The following is an 18,196-nucleotide window of genomic DNA, read 5'->3' as shown; positions in this document are numbered from 1 at the left end:
TGGGCACCTGCCTGTGAGGGTGTGTGAAATAGCAGCATCTACGTCTGGCACGTGATTCAGGGAGCACATGAAGACCATCCTCACTGTTCCTTGCTTCTGTCAAAATTCTGCAGGAACCATTCTCAACACAGCCACTGGAAAGAAAAATAATAGGCAGCTCACTGGCTGTATTGTTATTCAGCTGGTATTGACTGGCAGTACCAGAACACTGCAGAACTGCCTCTCTCTAGCTGTCAGCTGATCAGTTGTGACAGCCCTAATAATGGTTATGTCAGGAGGCAAGTAAAAAGATGTCACAAATGGGTTGCACGTGTATAATTGCTTCAAAAACAAATCTGTTAATAAAAGGAGATGAGAAAATTGACAGAAAGAAATGGCTAATTTTCTCCAGCTTTCAAATTCCCTCTCTCTCCTTTTTTTTTTTTTTTTTTTTTTTTTTTTTTAATTCAATTGGGTCACTTCTTCTGTGGAGAATCATGGTCAGAAAATTGAATATGGTGAAGAATTCTATACAATAAATAATTACAATGATGTGTTATTCCCAACAAGGATCAAGTTCAGGCAGATGGATTTGGCAGAAGAGCTGTTAGCCATCTGATAGCTTCTTCAGTTTACATTTACCCTGTTGTGGTACTCAGAGTTTTTATGCAAAGGAGTATATGAATAGAGTGGCCTAAAAAGCATAAAATCTCTTGGCTTATGCCTTCAAACATCCCAAGATGTGGTTGCACCTGCATTATCCCTCTAGAGGAAACAGAAGATGCTGCAAATTCTGTTCATAGAAATGGAAAACCCACAAGAGATGACAAGGATTTTATTTACTCAGTCCACAACATAACAAGATGCATATGGATGTTCCTGAATTAAAATGCTTTGCCTTCTGCACTGCCTCGGTAGGATTGCTAGTGTACCTAAACAGGGATATTTACAGAGTGTAGAAGCCTTACTGTTATATATATCTGAGCAGTTGAAACCTGAGTTGTCACAGAAATAAGGGAGCCCTGTAGCAGAGAAATGAGTGAATATAGCTAATGAGACAATAAAGCTAGAAGTAAGTAATTTGAGAAAATTGGACCAAATAATGGGATCAATGCTAAGCTTGATGAAGGCAATCGTTTTCACATGACATTAGTGGAAGCAGCTGCAAGATTTACAAATACAAGCTCAAGAATGCCCATTTTAGTGCAAGATTTATTTTTTGAAGGAAACATTTAGTTATTTTTTCTGAAGAAAACCATCTCTTTATCTATATATGTGTGAATATATCTATGTTGTCCATTTATATTTAGACCTGCCCCAAAATCTCTAAGCTGTCAGCTGAAATGTGAGTTGTTTTAGCTGCAGGAACAGCTGGAAGCCCTTCTGAACTGGATACTGTAATGATGCTGATGTGCAAATCAAAATTTTGTGTATCCTGCAGTAGTTTATCGGTAGAGGAAATCAGTGTATATGCACTGGCATCTAGATGTTCAGGCAGTTTTATGAACTTAGTTGCCAGATATTTATTAATTTCTGAGTTATAGTCTTAGGTGTATTCTGACTTGAAGAATGTAGGTGAAAACAACCAGCTGGAAAAGACCTGTTTGGAAGAGGTACAGACAGCAGTATGGTTTCTTTTTTGGCTTATTTCTTGTCTGAAGCTACTTATTATGAAATTGAATAATACCTGAGAGTTTTGACCTTAATTCGTGCTTGTGCTGGCTTTCTAAAGAACTCTTATCTATTGCATGAGTCTCAGCATCTAGACTGGTCTCCATTTGTGGCCTCAGCAGAGAGCCCAGGACTTAGATTGCTTCAAACATAAGGTTTGGTCTTTCAAAGCAGTCTAGTAATGCTAGACAAATTGCTTTCAAGGAATAATTGACTCTAAATTCCGTAGGCTATGAGAAAAATCCCAACTCAACGTGACAACCCTATCTCCAGAAAGGTTTGTCTAAGCAATGACTAGGGCTAATTTAGAAGTGTAAAGGCTAGAAGGTGGGCTTAGACCACTGCTGACAAGGAAGTGGATAGGTTTTCTGTGCACTTGCAGAACTCCTCAGCTGTGTCATTTTGGGGTTGAAGCAACCAGACTAGCAATTTCTCTAGTATTTACTTCATGCTACAAATAAAAATTTCAAAAAAAGTACCTGGGGAACAGTTATTTTCAGGTTTGTAGAAGATATTACAAATGGCAACTGATAAGAGCAGTAATACAACCAGGGAAAGTGGGACAAATATGAAGAAAGATTTGGACAATATTCTTTGATAGTACTCATTTAACAAAGAGAAGACTCATTTCATAGCTGACTCCTGTGATCTGTGCTAAGATAGTTGATGGCATCATCAGTTTTCAGACTTTTCCTCCAGTTGTTCAGGGATGAAGCATTTACAGTACATTATTTAAATACAACACATGCTTCATATTTATGCTTCCCTTAATTAAACATTCTCTGCCATGGTTTGGGGTTCAGGAGAGCAGTCACTGCATGAGTTCTCTCCGCTTGAGCAGTGAAGAGCAAGTTGCTGTACATGACAGCATTTCATCTCTGTATGGCTGAGGACAGTAATGCATGAGCAGCAGGCAAAGGCATTAATCTCCTCAGCTATCCAGAAATGAGCTGTCATGTACAGCAACTTATTCTCTGCTCTTGCTGCTACCCAGTCTCCTCTCCTTCTGCACTCAAGATCACCTTTGCATACATTAAGCAAGTTCTTGGGGTACTGGCAGTTTTCCTGCTGGAAGTAGCAGGCTGTGGCAATATGAAGCCAGGAGGTGCTGCAGTCCACAGGGCCAGGCAGTGGTGATGGTTGTAACAAGTATGGAGATGTTGGGGATGGCACAGGGTATCTGCTTTCCAAGCCTATAGGTCATAGATTTGAGGGGTGCTATGCTGGAGATCCTCAGAACTTGAAAGAAGCTGACGTGTGGAGTGAAAAACAGGCAGGGAATTTGCTGTCTCTGAAGCATAAGAGTGTGTCCCCAGTACTTTGGCCCTTTTACTCCCTAGCTTTTGTGTAAAAGAGTATTTTCCTAGTTGACTTCCAACCTGTTTGAGTTTCTGCTCACCTGGACAGAGCATAAGCTGTCCTCTATGAGAAGGAGGATCCTGGAAGAGAACGAGTCACTTAAAAACCAGGCTATGAGTAAACTGTGCAGAGCACTCTAAGTTCAGCATATTGACAGAGATTAATGTAACAGTTGGGCATTTTTTGAAGGGGGGAGGCAAATTCAGGTTAATTTACAGTGGTGGGGAGTGCTGTGCTCTGTTTAGTGTCGGTAGAGTGACAATTTGCTACCTATTTCCCAGGAGCAGTAGGCTTGGGAAAGAAGCAACTCAACTTATAGAGATTTCTTTTGTTTACAGAAAGCTACAGCCCAGGTTCTTGAGGCAAAATGCTGACTGTCTTGCTCAGACAATACCTGTTTTCAGCTTTGTGTGTATGTAACTGAGTGTGTAACTGAGTGTGTGAGTGAGCAAAATGCTGACAGTCTTGCTCATACAGTATGTGTTTTCAGCTGTGCTATAATGTGTTTTGGCATCAGCACTGAGTACAGCGGGAAGCCAACCAAAACACACCCCTCGCTTTAAGTATTACTAATGAGCTTCTGAGGTTCCTTCTATACAATTGCTACCCAAATGCACAGCTGCTGTTTTATTTTAGATATAAATTTGCTTATGTGCTGTAATTTTGCCACTTAAAAGGAAATGTGCTTGGAGAATGAAATGGAACCACTGTAAATTACCTTTTTGGTGAAAACCTCCACTTACTATGGCTAACAATTAATTTTATATGTTTTCCGTCCCTTCTGCCCCAAGCCTAGTGCAATCACAGAATGTGACCTTCTACTATATATTTAGATACATTTGATGTAATACTACTGTGGTTTCCTGGTCACAAGTTAGTAACCTGCTGGATGAGGCTACCCAACTACAAAATGAACTTGTGCTATTCAAGACAATTTTGCCAAATGAGGAGAAGAAAAAGCTGTTTAAACTAACTGGAGAACCACTTTAAACTGTTGTCTCTGGTTAGACACCAAAAAAAGGAGGATCACCACTTCCTTTATGGTAGAATGTTATTACTGTTGCACAGATGAGAGGATTTTGCTTGAATGTGAATAAATTAGATCTGTTGTTAATTATTCTGAGAGTTTAAAAGTGGGTACAGCTATTTAGTTTTGGTGTTGGCTTTTGTGAGGCCTCTGTCCCCAGGCATTCTATCTACACTTATTGGCCGTTAATCTTTATCCATTTGTAACAACACAGGGAGATTCCTGACCAGTCATGTTTGCTTTACTTGAAAAAAAAGGAATGGAAGGGATGTGGATTAAAAAAAAAAAAGAGCCTAGAGGCAGGAAAGAAGATAAAATGGGGGGAGAAAAGACATGACAGAAAACCTAAGAAAAGGGATGAAGACAGAAATGAGAAAACTAAAGTGGAATTGAAATAGATATGTCTTGTACTCAAGTCAGTCAGATAGCTTAGGTCTGTGTTTCTGTAGTGATGGTGTTTATGATTAGAACTCAACAGATTCAGCTGGGGCTGGATATCAGTTTCCTCACAAAGTCTGGAGATGGTGAGGTGGGAGATTAGAGTACTGATTCATTGCTCCCTAGCTTTGAGCTGACTTGCTGAGGAGTGCTGAATAAATAAATATGATATGGCAACACAAAACATGCCCAGCAAAGCCTCCAACTTAATTGCATTTCTGTTATTTCTCTCCAGTGTTTCTTTATGTTTTAGATTAATTCATTAACACTGCTCCTCTGTCTTTTTGAGTGCAGATCTGTATTTTAAAAATCAAAACCAAAGGAATCTATTTGCTTCTTGTTAGGGCCAAGGCTCTAGCACAGACAGCACACTTACTTGTGCTGAGGGAGTTGAGACCTCAGAGATATACAGTCTTTGGACTAGACTGAGATACAGACAAATGTAATTTCTTGAAATAATCTGCACCATTATTGAATGATACTGCTTTCTTTAGACACGAGGGAGACAACAACAGCTTTAAATGCTGCTGTGTCTCAATCCAGGCAATGAACATCTAAGGGCCAGTTTGGCTAAATGCTCTTGTCCTGCATGCTGTGCAGTGTTATCTCCCGTGGCATCTGTAAAACAGAGTCTCGTGTTTCTTATCCCTGCTGCTAGAGGCTGTTGAGCCGGAGGCACTCAACCCTTTCCCTCTGTTTCTGTTGTGTACTTTCAGCTGCTGAAACACAATACTGTTATTATCTGACCTGTGGTGTGAGTTGCAGCATGCTTCTGATTTCGCCCAAACCAATTCACAGCACTGTGGAGAAATGTAATGTAACTTGGTAGCAAGGCTTTTGTTTTGCAGGATCTGAAGCCCCACTTCCAGTAGCAATTTCTGTTGACATAATGTTATCACAAGATAACAGTTCCTGAAGGAACCTTACATTAAAAATAGATGTAGCAGACAAGGAACTAAACAGATAAGGGAGGGATGCAAGTCAGTGTGTGATCCATAGATTCAGAGGTTCAACTTCAGCTGCTGGTCTCTGAACATTCACTCTGTCTTTCCATAGAACTTCAGTGCTGGATCCGTTCTCAGCACTTTCTGGGGATTTCTCTACTTTAGCTATCATTCCCAGTCATAACTTTGATTGCTGAATAGTCAGAAGACTTCCTTTTCTTCCCCACCCCCCCCCCTCATTTTTGTCCATGGAATAAGCTTGAAAAGGTTTGGAGGCAAAGGCTAGGGTGGTGGCTGGGAAGGGTGACTATGCACCTTGCAGGTACTGGAATTCTACCTGCTGGGATTCAGAAGTCTGATGGCACATGTCAAAGCTTCCCACAGGCACTGCACGTTTGCTCTCTGGTCACAACAACTTCTGTTTGAGCTGTCCTGGGTGCTCCTGATGTTGGAAATGGTGATAGTTTTCAGACACTTGAGCTAAAGGTTGAGTTAGAGTCAAACCAAAGCCAGGAGACTGCTGTCTCAGGCTTCGTTTTGAATGGTAAGAATTTTATTGCTTTTAATTGCTAGAGAGTTTGTGGGTATGAAATCAGCAGGACTTAAGAATGAGTGTGAATGAAATTAGTCACTGCAGGGGAAGATTTCCTGTCTGTAACCAATTTCTGAAAGAACTGTGTGGATGCAGACTGCTTCTGTAACTCATATGAGAGGGACTGTAGTGCAGTTTCCCTCCGTGGGCCTTGTCCATCATAGTTTCCAGCTTTAGAAAAGGATAGGGTGGGTGTCAATACCAATGAACTTGCAGCATTCACCTTCCATCATCCTTTCTTTGCTGTGTCTGCTGATGGTAAGTGTAGAGTGGCAAGAGGAGAGGATATGTTCACCTGGAAATAAACATGTGCTCAATGAGATATGCTGTCCACATGTCTACTCAAATAAGCAGGCACTGAATGGGGGACAATAGCTGATGAAATCATCCTGTATGTTTCCAAAGCAAATAAACCTTCTTTGCTTTCATTTTCCCTCAGAGGGAGGAATGTCTTTGATTATTTTGTATTAAGATTTGGTTGAACAGCTCATTATTAGCTTTATTAGTATATATAGCACACACAATCTGTTGGTATTTTCATGATGGAAACTATAATACTCAAGTGGAACAGAAATTTTTCATCTGCTTGCAAAATCTCATGTATTTACAAAACCAATTGCTAGTCTAAATAAATAAATACATATCTGAGTCATATTCCTGATCCTAGGCAATAATCTGTGCTTTTCCATCTGACTTTATAAATACCTAGGTGTTTAATTCAATAAGAAGACATTTATGTTTGCTATTCTCTTTCTACTTCTTTTAAGAATTTTTCCCCTTTTCCACATCTGGTGTTCAGATTCCCAAGTTCCCCCCACTTCCTTTCCCCTTCCCCCCAGAAGCTCCTGCTTAGAATTCAGCTAATGGATTTCTAATTCAATTTGTACTTCTGCTGGGATAAATCAGCCTCATACAAAATAATTTATGGTCCTTGAAAAATTTGCTGTGGATGAAATTAGGTAACAAGCACCAGGCAAATAATAATTTCATTAAAACTATGAAAAGAAGTAGTGAGTATGTAGATATTCATGAGGATTAATGTTAGTCTCAGGACAGCATTCCCCTAGTATTCCCCTAGCCCATGGAGAGAGCCCTGCAGAGCACCCAAGGCCAGGCTGCTCCACTGATGCAAAGGGAGACCAGTGGCAAACTTCACATCAGCTCCAGCATAGACAGATTTTGTTCCCTAGACATTTTATAAACACAGATTTTTTTGGGATCCTTTTTGTAACTGCTGGCTGTTTAGCAAATGATACTGGTATGCATTTGGGCGAAGTTTTGAAGGAAGCATCTGAGCACAGAGCTGTTTGCTCAGTTTGAAGGTAGTGAAAAAAGAGTGCTACCTATTGAGGTCCTACATATATTTTGCAGATGGGACCCTGAACCTGGCAGATTAGATTTCCCCAAGGTTACAGAAGAATATCAATCCCCTGGGTCTCAGCGCAATGTCTTAACCAGGTGGCCATGCAACTGAGCTATTATTTTAGGTATAGTCAAGTGTCCTATGTTTTTCTGAGATGCAGTGACACCGCTATCTAAATTAACTACACGCTTCAGATAGCTCATGAAATTAGGATCCATGACATCCCGTTAGATTTCAGTTTTATTAATCAAGAGACGTTGGATCATCACTTTTTGATGAGACAAAAATGCTTTCATTGAAAGTGTTACAAAACAGGGAGCAAAGCTCTGCTGCAGTTTTAATAATTGGAAAAGTAAGGGTAAAAATAACCATTCTTGCTAGAAACAAAAAGTTGACATTTTAACCCCAACATACTGATGCAAGAAGCAAGCTTAATTATTAATATGAAACAACATAAAAAGCAGAGAAAGTATTTGTAAAGTGCCACTTTCAGTTACAGATCCTCACTCAAGGTAGCAGTATGCTTTCCTCTATTAAACAAACTTGTGCTGTGTAATGTGATTTACCACTGGCCCTAAAATCCATTTGCCTGCAGCTAATGACTCTGGTGTGAGCTCTGTCTTTGTTTCCAGTACATGATAGAGCCTTAAGAGTGTGAGAAAAGGTGGGATCAATTTTTCACTTGGTTATCCTGTTTGGGACACCATGTTCAGACTGTTGACTCAGATAAAGTTCCGAAGTCCGAACGTCTAATTCTAAAAATGTGTGCAGAGTTAATTATCCTTGGATTTTTCCTGAATTGTATACTTTGGACTATACCCAGGAAACTTGTTTCCAGTATGTGTTGAGAATATACTTTATGTGCTGTAAAATGCATTCTACCATCTAACCACAAAGGTTGTCAGGTCTTGTTAAAGGAGGGTTTTTTTTGTGTTATTGTAACAGGCACCTTCTTTCATGTTCATGTAAATATGGCAGGCTCTATCTTCTGTGACAAAGAATGCCTGAAGGGGACTTGAGAATGAATAGGTTTAACAAAAAGTATTTTAGCCTAAGCCTTGTCCATCTTTAATTAGTTATCAGGGTTAAAGAAGGGGTCAAGAGCCTGGAGCTGCTTCAGGACTAATGTGTCAAAAGGGAAGTGAAGCCTAACACTGAAGAGGAAATGATGCTCCTCAGAGGTTTCATAATTTTTGACCTTGTGTCAACCATTATGACCACTAATGGCAGCTGGGGCAGAAATGTCTCAAATTACCCTTTGCTTTTCAGGTGGTTAGGAGGGGATCCCATGCCATCACACAGACCCATCACAATCTAGAATCCAAAATGAAAAATGCTTAAGAGGGAGGACACAAAACCTTGTGGGCTGACACTGAAGTTTCTCTGCTGTTCATATGCTGCATCTGTATCAAAGACACAACTAGCACTAATAGGATTGAACTCTACCAGCACAACCATATCCAACTGACCTGTGTTAATTTTCCAGTTAAATGCCTGTAGCTCACAGTTACAATACTATGTGAGTGCTTGGCAAATTAACACTTAGATGTTACTCTGTGAGTTTGTTACATGGCAGAGTAAGGAGATAAAGTTTTGGAGATAGCCTGTAACCCATTTTTTTTCCCAAGCATGAATGTTTTATTAGTTTTAAACAAATCATACATTCATGAAATAGTTTAAGTCAGAAAGAACTCTAAGATCAGACAGTCCAACTGTTAACCCAGCACTGCCAAATCCACCATTAGGCGATGTCACCAAGTGCCACATCTATACAGCTTTTAAGTAACTCCAGGAATGGTGACTAAACCACTTCCCTGAGCAGCCTGTTCCAATGCTTGATAACTCTGGAAGTGGAAAGAGGGCAGAAACTTCCAGAGGGTAATCACCTTGAAATGTCACTGATGTCATCTGCTGCTTGTCAAGCATTTTATTTTCAAGTGCTGTACTTTTAAGAGCCGTGGCACAGTAACTGAGCCAACCTTATTCAGTAGCTCTGTACAAGCACAAGAAGTTTCCATCAGAAGTAACTGATATTTTGCAAAGAGGGATGACTGCTGGTACTCAGGGCAGGGCAGCAAAGAAGCAAGGCCTTTGCCTCTTCACTTTGCATTTCATGCTCTTAATGCTGATAAGTCAGCCTCAGCCACTGATGATTTGCCTCCAGCCTTTTTTATCTATTTACATGGTTAGGCAGACTCATAGAAAGTAGTGCTTGCAGAGTACTGCATTAAGTTTCCTAGATCGACAACAAGTCTCATAAACCTTGTTGCTCAAAGAACAGCTAAGTGCTCTTCATATGTAACAGAAAGTATTTTCAATTGCCTTGCATGAAACCATACTGTCTTCTTGCATTTGCCTAAGCTGAGTCCAATGCTAATGAGTACCTCCACCACCTCTTGCATGTTTAGGCAGCAGCTGGTAGTCTGACAGAATTTGTCTCAGGGCAATGGTAATGTTCTGAATACAGAACCTTAAATGTCATGTCTACATATATACCTGCAAGTATTGTCTTGAATTAGCAGTGGGATGTATAAAAAAATTCCTTCTGTTACACAGCACTGAGAGTTTTGTTTTCAATTTTCCTCTCATCTGGTTGATGTTAAAGCTTCAAGAGAAGCAGAAACTTTAATCATAATTGTGAATTAAACAAACTGGAGGAAGGTGCCTTTTTCCCCAGTGGTAAGATGTAACTTGCAAAACTCTTTATAAAGGTGGTACAGTGCTTTCCACATCTAGATATTATTCTCCATTTCCTTACTCTGATGCAAATGATATTTGACTCCACTGTTGATTAACAGCAGTGCAATTTACCAGGATAAGCCACACAAGATGTACTCTAAGCACTGGGCTGAGAGAAGGAGATGGCATTATCAGAGCAGGGGAGATGGAGAACACACTGGTTGCTGTAGGCAACATGGTTGCACAGTGTCCACATGGTCTGTGGCTGAGTGATAATCATCTATCATTTCATCTTCCTCTGCCCTTGGCTTTATATTTGGGCATGCAGCATTCACATAAAATAGGAGCACAGAGAGAAGTGCACAAGAGGAGAGGTGTCCACTCCACATAGGGTTGCCAGGGGGGAGCACCAGCAGCCATTCAGTTGGCTGCTTTCTTTGGATGTGAAACCTCCTTGTTCTTGAGCTGCAGCTCCCACCCTTAACAGCCCCCCAGTGTAATGAGAGACTGTGCACTGGTGTTAAAAGGGAAAGCATTGTGTCTCCTTTTCCCCTTCAGCTCTTCACAGCTTCCTGAGAAAGGCTAGCCAGAATATGGTGGGCATAACAAGCACGATTACTTGCATTTGGTATGGCTACTTTATTTAGGATGGTCTGTATAGTAGGACTGAGTCCAAATAACAGAAACCTCCTTCCTGGACTCTTTAGTTGAGGCAATAATCCAGTATTTCAGGTGTCTGAGATGCCCATTGTCTGAGTTTTTGAAAGGGCTTCGGGTTGTGCCTGTGGCCGACCATGGATCAAGTATTGATTTCTGTGCTGCTGTGAAAGTTCCTTTATTTTTCTAGGAGTACAGAAGGACAGGAAATGATGTGTTTGGCTTTTCTTTGATGCTCCTGTGTTTGAAAGGGAGACTTTTGCCCAGCAGCCTTCTGACAGATATGTAGCCACTCAGTGCATATGTTCTTTGTTACGTGCAAGCAAAGGTTGGGTTTGACCTCCTGGGGATGTGTTGTTAAGCTGAGACATGCTAGGAGAGTCTTCTCTGAGCTGCTGCAGGTGCAGGGAAAGTTCATTCCTCTTTGTGGTCTTTATTTACTTTGTTTCTGGACTGAAGTCACCCAAAAAAGATGAACATTGCATGCCCTATTGATTTCTCTGTCACTTTTCCCAGACTATGCCTGCACTCTGCCTTCCCTTATGAAAAGAGCATTTAATTTTGTGGGTGCTCAGTAAATCTGAGTCAGAAATTCCCTTGACCTTGCTCCCAGGAGGGTCCAGCAAAGTTCAGCAAGGATCGGGTTTGTGGGCTGCCACAAAACCAAGCCTCATCTTTGGGAACGTAAAGGCCTGCCAGTGATTCAGCTACAAGCAAGCAGATGCCAGCCTCCAAGGTTGGACAAATATTTTGCTGCTGCAAAATTGCAGACTTCCTGAGCTATTTGGGGATACCTTCCCCTTCTGAGGTGCTGAAGAATAAGGAGTGATTGCCTTATTGCATGCTCACCTTGCAATCAGCCAGAGGTAGGGCTGACAGAGGGAAAGCCACTCTCCTTCTCCCCAGGTCAAGGCAGGAAAATGTGCTTTCTCTTTCAGGGCACAGGCTACACTTTGTTGTGCCCAATCTCTGTCCCTGTGTGGTCTCCAAGGCAGAGGCAGGGTTGAGAGGGCTTTTTGGTATGGAAACTGTTCATTAGTGATTCTTATAAAAAATCCTGTTTTCTCCCAATTTTTATTCAACTTGGACTAATGTTGGATTCATAGCTCTGTGGTGTTATGAGCCTCTAAGGTGGAGGCAGGCTCTATGGCATACAGTATTTTTTTGCTTCCCATTTGGTGGCACTGCATCCCCTTCCTAGGAGGATAGAAAACCCTGTGACTAAAGGACTTCCAGCCGAGCAATTTTCCTTTCCTGAAAGAGTGTGCACTGTAATCCAAACCCTTGTCTCCATCCTGATAAGCTGTCTGGCTGAGCTAGCACCTGCTGTTAATTTCACAGTAAACAGTACCTGTTGCTCTAGAAAGCTTTTTAATCATAACATTAAAACCTGAGCAGAAATCCCATCCATACAGTAAACTCCAGCTGCCTTTCTTGCAATGCTCAGGGAATGATCTTGCCGAGTGATGGGCATCCAAATGCAAATAGAATTAACTTTGCAGCCATTCATTTTAAATTGCTCTTGAATCATTCTGAAGTAAATTCCATTTGAGAAGAATTTGCTTCAGGTCTCGCATGAAGAGATAATGGTCCAATATATTATCATCTAAGCAATAATAGTTCAAGTCTCGCAGTTCAGATATATACTGAGTTATATGCTGGGCTGATGAGAATTAAAGCTTCGTATATAGTAATAAAACTAGTGATCTAGAGATGAATAGATTGGTGTATGGAGCACAGTATTTTCCTGCCACAGATTAGAGCAGGGATACTAATCCATAAAAGGGGAAATATACCATTAAATCTCTCTTTTCACGTGTTATGCATGAAGATCTATAATATGTACAGTTTTACAGGCAAATGCATGAAAAGAGTAAAGACCTTTCCTAACATCAAAAGGTTCCTGACTTAGGAACTTGTTTTGCCTTAAAAGAAAACTGAACTGAAATTAAGCTGAAATTCCTATATGTGACAGCTCATGCCAGATTGTATCAATGCTGATTTCAGTGGCATTTCCCCTGTTCCTATAGATTTGCCTTTTACTTTGCTTTAAAAAATATAGTTCCCAGATACAGAAGGCAAATAAAAGTGTATCTGAATTTGGGCCAGCAACCAAAATAAAAATCCCAAATTAAGTTTATAGATTAAAGTGGCTTTTAAAAATTTATTTTCTTAATATGAATGAATTGCATGACTGGAACCAGTTTAGCAGTACCATTAATCAGGTCTTTTGTCTTGCTAATATAAATCAGTCAATAACAACAGATGGGCTGTACACTTTATTATGTGAAAATAAAGATGAATGTGACATACTGCAGAAGTAAACTTGTAGCTCAAAGTTACTGAGCACAGAAGGGGATTTGTTACAACAGGGGAGAACAATGCGTGTCTTGTGTTTGTGTTTGATCAAAGTTGTGAGGGGAACTTGCTGCACATGACATTGGCATAATGCTTGGAAATCAAGTATGTGAATTTTTAGTGTTTGTATCTACACTTCCAGATCACTCCCAAACGGTTTAATTAGCTTTTTTCCTCCAGACAAAAGAAAAAAAATGTCTAGCTACTTAGGAGAGTTAAATAAGAGAGTTATAAAGTTTGCTACTTTGTTGCACCACTGGGAGATGAGCATTTTAAATAACCAGAGATAAGCGTCAGGAAGATGCAGATCAAAGTCTCAGGCAAGTTTTATCCCCTCATGCAGCAATGGAGCACACCATGAGAGGCAATCCCCATCCAAATTATAGAAATTGGCTCAACAGGCCACACAGTGATAACAAAATTATCCCTGAAAAATCTAAGTCAGAGTTTGATTTTTGTATGGAGAGAGGAATGACCTGTATTTAAGTAGAGGTGGTCAGGAGAAACAGATGGAAGTGTTTATTCAGTTATTAGAAACTCTGTCCTCATGAAAACACAGATTCATTAGATTGCTCTGGTCTACCAGGTCTTGTTCTCTAGAGAACTGCAAAAAATCCCAACACAGTCAATTGTCCTATATTGACATTTTCTGTGTCAGATTTTTAGGAATATTTTGCTATATAATTACACTAACGTTATAATTATGCTCGCATGTTGCTGCGAGTGTTACAATGAAAGCACGACAGCATATGGCTATAATTCAAAAAACTAAATACAAGACTTGGCTCCAAGACGTGTGTTAAGGTTGATGGTTCAAAACCGTGTCCCAGATCAGCAGCTCGATTGGCTGACTGTCCTAAGCTGTGACACAGCTATGCCTGGTGTGATGTGCAAGCCATCATGAGGGGATTTAAAGTTCTTCTTCCTCAAAAGATTCTCATCCTGAGAAGCAAGTGTCACAGCCTGACACAGGGGAACTGGGGCTGCACACCCTCTCTACCTGTAAACCACCATCCTGCCACTTCAGCTGGTGTGCCTGGAGGAGAGGGGAGGGGTGCTTTGCTTCCCTGCAGCACCCAGCCCCATCTCTTTGGGGGATGCAGGAAACTCCAAGTGACTTCCCACTGTGGTTTCACACAGGTGGACTAGGCCACCTGTTGCCTTTCAGCAGTGAAAAGCAGGAGCAAGGGTCCCTCAGTGCCTATGGAGGTAGACTAGCTTTGCAGTGGGATTCCTGTTTTTTCTGCCAAATGCAGTCATGGTGACATTCTATATGTTCCTCTTGAGAAACTGCTCTATAAAAAACCACCATTGTTGCTATTAACAGCAACAGTATGAGGGCAGGGATTGAATGAGCATTCTCAAGTTCAAATAGCAAAAAAAAAAAAAAAATCTTAGCTACTATCTTAATTTTCTTCTGAAAGTGACGGTTTTAAATGCCAGTTTCCAGGGACGTGGCAGCCTTTGAGCACTATTTGTGTGACAGTTTGTGAATGGTTTCCATCTATAACCCTAACATTTAAGAGTGGTTCAGATGCCTCTTGATAGAAATGAGAGAGTATGGAAAAATAAGGCTGAGTTTTATTGTTGCTCAAGGAGACTTAGGAGGAATTGCAGCAAGAAGGCAGTAAGAGAACAGGCTTGTATCTAACTCTGGGATGCCAGGTTGGTGGAGAGAAGCAGCTATCACCACAATTAAAATGTGAGACTAGATCATAATGTACTGAGCAGTACTTTGAATACATACAAATAATACCTAAACTTTATAAGCAGTTACCTTCAGGAGGAAAAGCCAAAACCCACACCCATTTTCTAGGCTGATTAAAAAATAATTTTGAAAACCTCATTTTTTTTTTTCTTTTTGCAGCTTGCTGGTCCCTCCTTTTAGACTTCTAGTTATCTTTCATAAGGTGCAGTTAATTGGTCAGGCATTGTAATTATTGCCTTTGATAGCGCACAGAAATTTAGTGGTGAAAATAAATACATTTGTTCTTCCAGTCACCAGAAATTAGTGAAGCAATACTTGTTTAATTATAAAACATATGTGTGCTTTGTTAGTTTCCATCTGTCTGCTTGCTGATTTGCAATTAAATGACCAGAAGAAAAAGATACATCCTGTGGCAATTCAGGGGAAATGATTCATCTCTAATGTTTCTGTGTCGTGGATGTCTATGGAGAAGCATGTGGGAGAACGGAAGAGGGGAGGTGTGCATGGATGGGAATGAGGAATGCCAAAAAGCCTCTTGATTCAGTTCAGACATGTTTCATTGTCATGGAACCAAATGAGGACTCCCATTAACTTACTGTAACTCATCTTTTTGGAAAAAAATGGGGAGTAAAATGGAGCAAGTAAGAAATACCTAATGAGGAGAGGAAATAGGATTGCAGAGGAAGGAGGCTGGTGTGGTCAGAGAGAAAAGGAAGCTGCAGAAATAAAGGAAGCATGGGAAAGTGATAAAAAACTTAATTTAATTTGAGTATCTGGAAATGATTAATTGGAGATGGAAATGGAAGTGTTATAGTGTGTCACAGATTTTCCCTTTGCTTGACGAATGTTAGGCCTTATTTATTGGCCCTTTTTTCTATCTTTGAACCAGTTCACTTTTATTAACTCTCAGGGAGTGATGCAGTAGTGAGTCAGGCTTAATACTCCTTATAAAATGAGACACTAAGAAGGACAGGAGTATTTTAAAATTAATATGAAGGGGATGTGGGAAATAAAAAAGAAAAAAAAAGGGTGATTATATGTTCTCTTCATAAACAGTTTAGGAGGTTCACAAAATGGTTTGCTCTGTAAGGTATTCCCATAACTGATAAAGACGTGCCGTTTACCTTCATACAGCTGCATGCATGGGCACCATATTACATTCTTTCCCTCTCTCCTTCATCTGTCCCTGTTCCTTCTTGTCTTTCTGAAAAGCAGTATCTGGAAAGAGAATTGTGCCACTTGTAATTGTGGACACAGCCTGCACAGGGAGGTCTCAGGTTTGGGGAGGGAGCCATCTGACATTTCATCTTCATGAAGACTGGCAGGGAGGAGACAGCCAGCCAGGATTTTCAGTTGGATGTTCTGTGGTGTTTTATTGATCAGCATCAGTGTCCGTCACGAGGCATAATGATAACTGTGTCAGAGGCAGAGAGATTGAGTGAGGCCTTCAGAGCGGCCAGCTCGCCGCTGGTGGGTCTGTCAGGAGTTGGTGCCCCCCACCGCTTTGCTGCTCAGAGCCTCTTGGATGTTCCTGTGCTCTGATGGCATGTGGGGAGGGAGATGGGGAGAGGGCTATTCTCTGCTGAGTTTGGTGCTTTCTGATGTGGAAGACTTCCTCTGCACAAAGGGGCAGAGTGCTTGTAAAAGAGGATTTGTCAAGAGGGAGGGAGAAGGGGAAGTATGCACTTGGTGTTTTCAGTCCTCCCTCCTGCCCAATGGGTTCTTTTCCTCCTTCTCCTTTCATTGACTTGATTCTTTACCAGCAGCACCAGAGAGGTGCTGAGGTTCCTTATGTCAATAGCATGTGTCCATGTTTGTCCAAAATGTCACCATTTCACAGGTTCCCTGCCCCATGCCCCAGCTGCTACGTTCTCTCCATAGCAAGGACTGTACAGACCAAGGTACTACTGGCAAAATAAATAAAGCATAGCTTGGCACCTTCATTAGCAGTCTTAGCAGGAGAGTCAGAGTATGAACAAAGAGACGCAGATTGGACCTCCATTTAGACTTTTGCCTTCAGCAGATTTCAAATTGCTCATCTGAAACAAAAGGTACTGTTTCCTATTTGGACCAGCCTCAGCTGGCGGTAGCTATTGCATGCACCTGATTATGCAGTGCGATAAGTCACTATTGAAAATGTGACCTTGAAGCCTCTGAAAGTTTCTATTATTTCTCTTTATGGTTTTGCAGGCAACCCTACCAAGCACTGACACAAAGCTTTATTGCTGGTATTGCCAATGATGGTAACAAAGGACTGATCCCCGCCTGTGAATGTGCACATCCCTGTCACATCACAGAGAGGAAAGAATGCTCAGCATGTAAAGAACAGTTTCTTCCAATCTGGAAACAGCAGTGCATCTAAGCCTCAGTTTAGGAATGCTCCTAAAATAACATTTTATTCAAAAAGTATGCACCTTTTTTAATTTTCATGAAGTTTTTGCAAGTGTCCACCAGCTGAATTTTGCTTCTTTCATTTTTCCTTTACAGATGATGACTTTTTTCATGAGCTTCCAGAAACTTTTCCATCTGATCCTCCAGAGCCATTGCCCCACTTCCTCATTGAACCCGAAGAAGCTTACATTGTGAAGAACAAGCCCGTGAATCTGTACTGCAAAGCAAGCCCAGCCACACAAATCTATTTTAAGTGCAACAGCGAGTGGGTTCACCAGAAGGACCATGTGGTGGACGAGAGAGTAGATGAAACCTCTGGTGAGTTTGGGTTATGTTGTGAAGGGATGAGAATGAACACCATTAATATCAAGCCCACTGTTGTAATCTAGCAACTGTTTCATATGACAGCTGCTTTTCTTTACTCCTGTTACACCTGGGATTCCATATCTGGCATTACAGAACGTTGCTGTCAAAGCACAGGGGTGATGCCTGCATCCAAGTCAGCTAGTGGAACAGCAGCATAGAGCACCCTGACCAAATCTGAAACTGGAAAACCTGGAGAACCATGCACAAACAAAATGAAATTCCTTTCTTCAGACAGGTCTACTCCCAGTTCACTTCCCAGTGTCACAAATTCACAGTGGTTGCACTGTGATGTTGTCACAGACTGAGTACCACATTATCCCCAAAGTGTCAAGGAGCAATTGGGTTGTTACTAGAATGATGTTTTCTTGGGGAGATGTGAGGAAAAAAAAGGAGAAATTTAATCAGTTTTCAGCAAGAAAGAAGGAGAAAACACATCTGGGCACACTTTAGAGCACTATTGATCCAGAGCAAGCACCTTGCTGTTGTTATTCATTGCACTTCTCTGCTGGCTCCATAGAGCCTGTAAGAAGGAGAGCTACAGTATCTTAGCATCCTTCCTCAGTCAACCCCAGAAATCCCACTGACATTCATGGAAGTAAAACAGGATCCTCATAGCGCCAAAAAAAAAAAAAAAAAGGTGGGGGAGGGGAGGGTTAAAAACTTG

General features: G+C 41.0%; 1 protein-coding gene across 2 annotated transcripts in view; it reads left to right on the top strand.

Moving 5' to 3' along the window:
* UNC5C (unc-5 netrin receptor C) overlaps positions 1-18,196 on the top strand; it is a 245,358-nt gene that overhangs the window by 139,779 nt on the left and 87,383 nt on the right. For both annotated transcript variants that reach the window (XM_053940586.1, XM_053940585.1), the window contains exon 2: positions 17,263-17,484. In XM_053940586.1, the coding sequence (XP_053796561.1) occupies positions 17,263-17,484 (222 nt within the window). The remainder of the gene's footprint in view (positions 1-17,262; positions 17,485-18,196) is intronic.

Source organism: Vidua chalybeata, chromosome 4 (genome assembly GCF_026979565.1).
Source record: "Vidua chalybeata isolate OUT-0048 chromosome 4, bVidCha1 merged haplotype, whole genome shotgun sequence".
NCBI lineage: Eukaryota > Metazoa > Chordata > Aves > Passeriformes > Viduidae > Vidua > Vidua chalybeata.
Note: the sequence above shows the minus strand (reverse complement) of the source record. Positions and strands in the feature narration are given on the sequence as shown.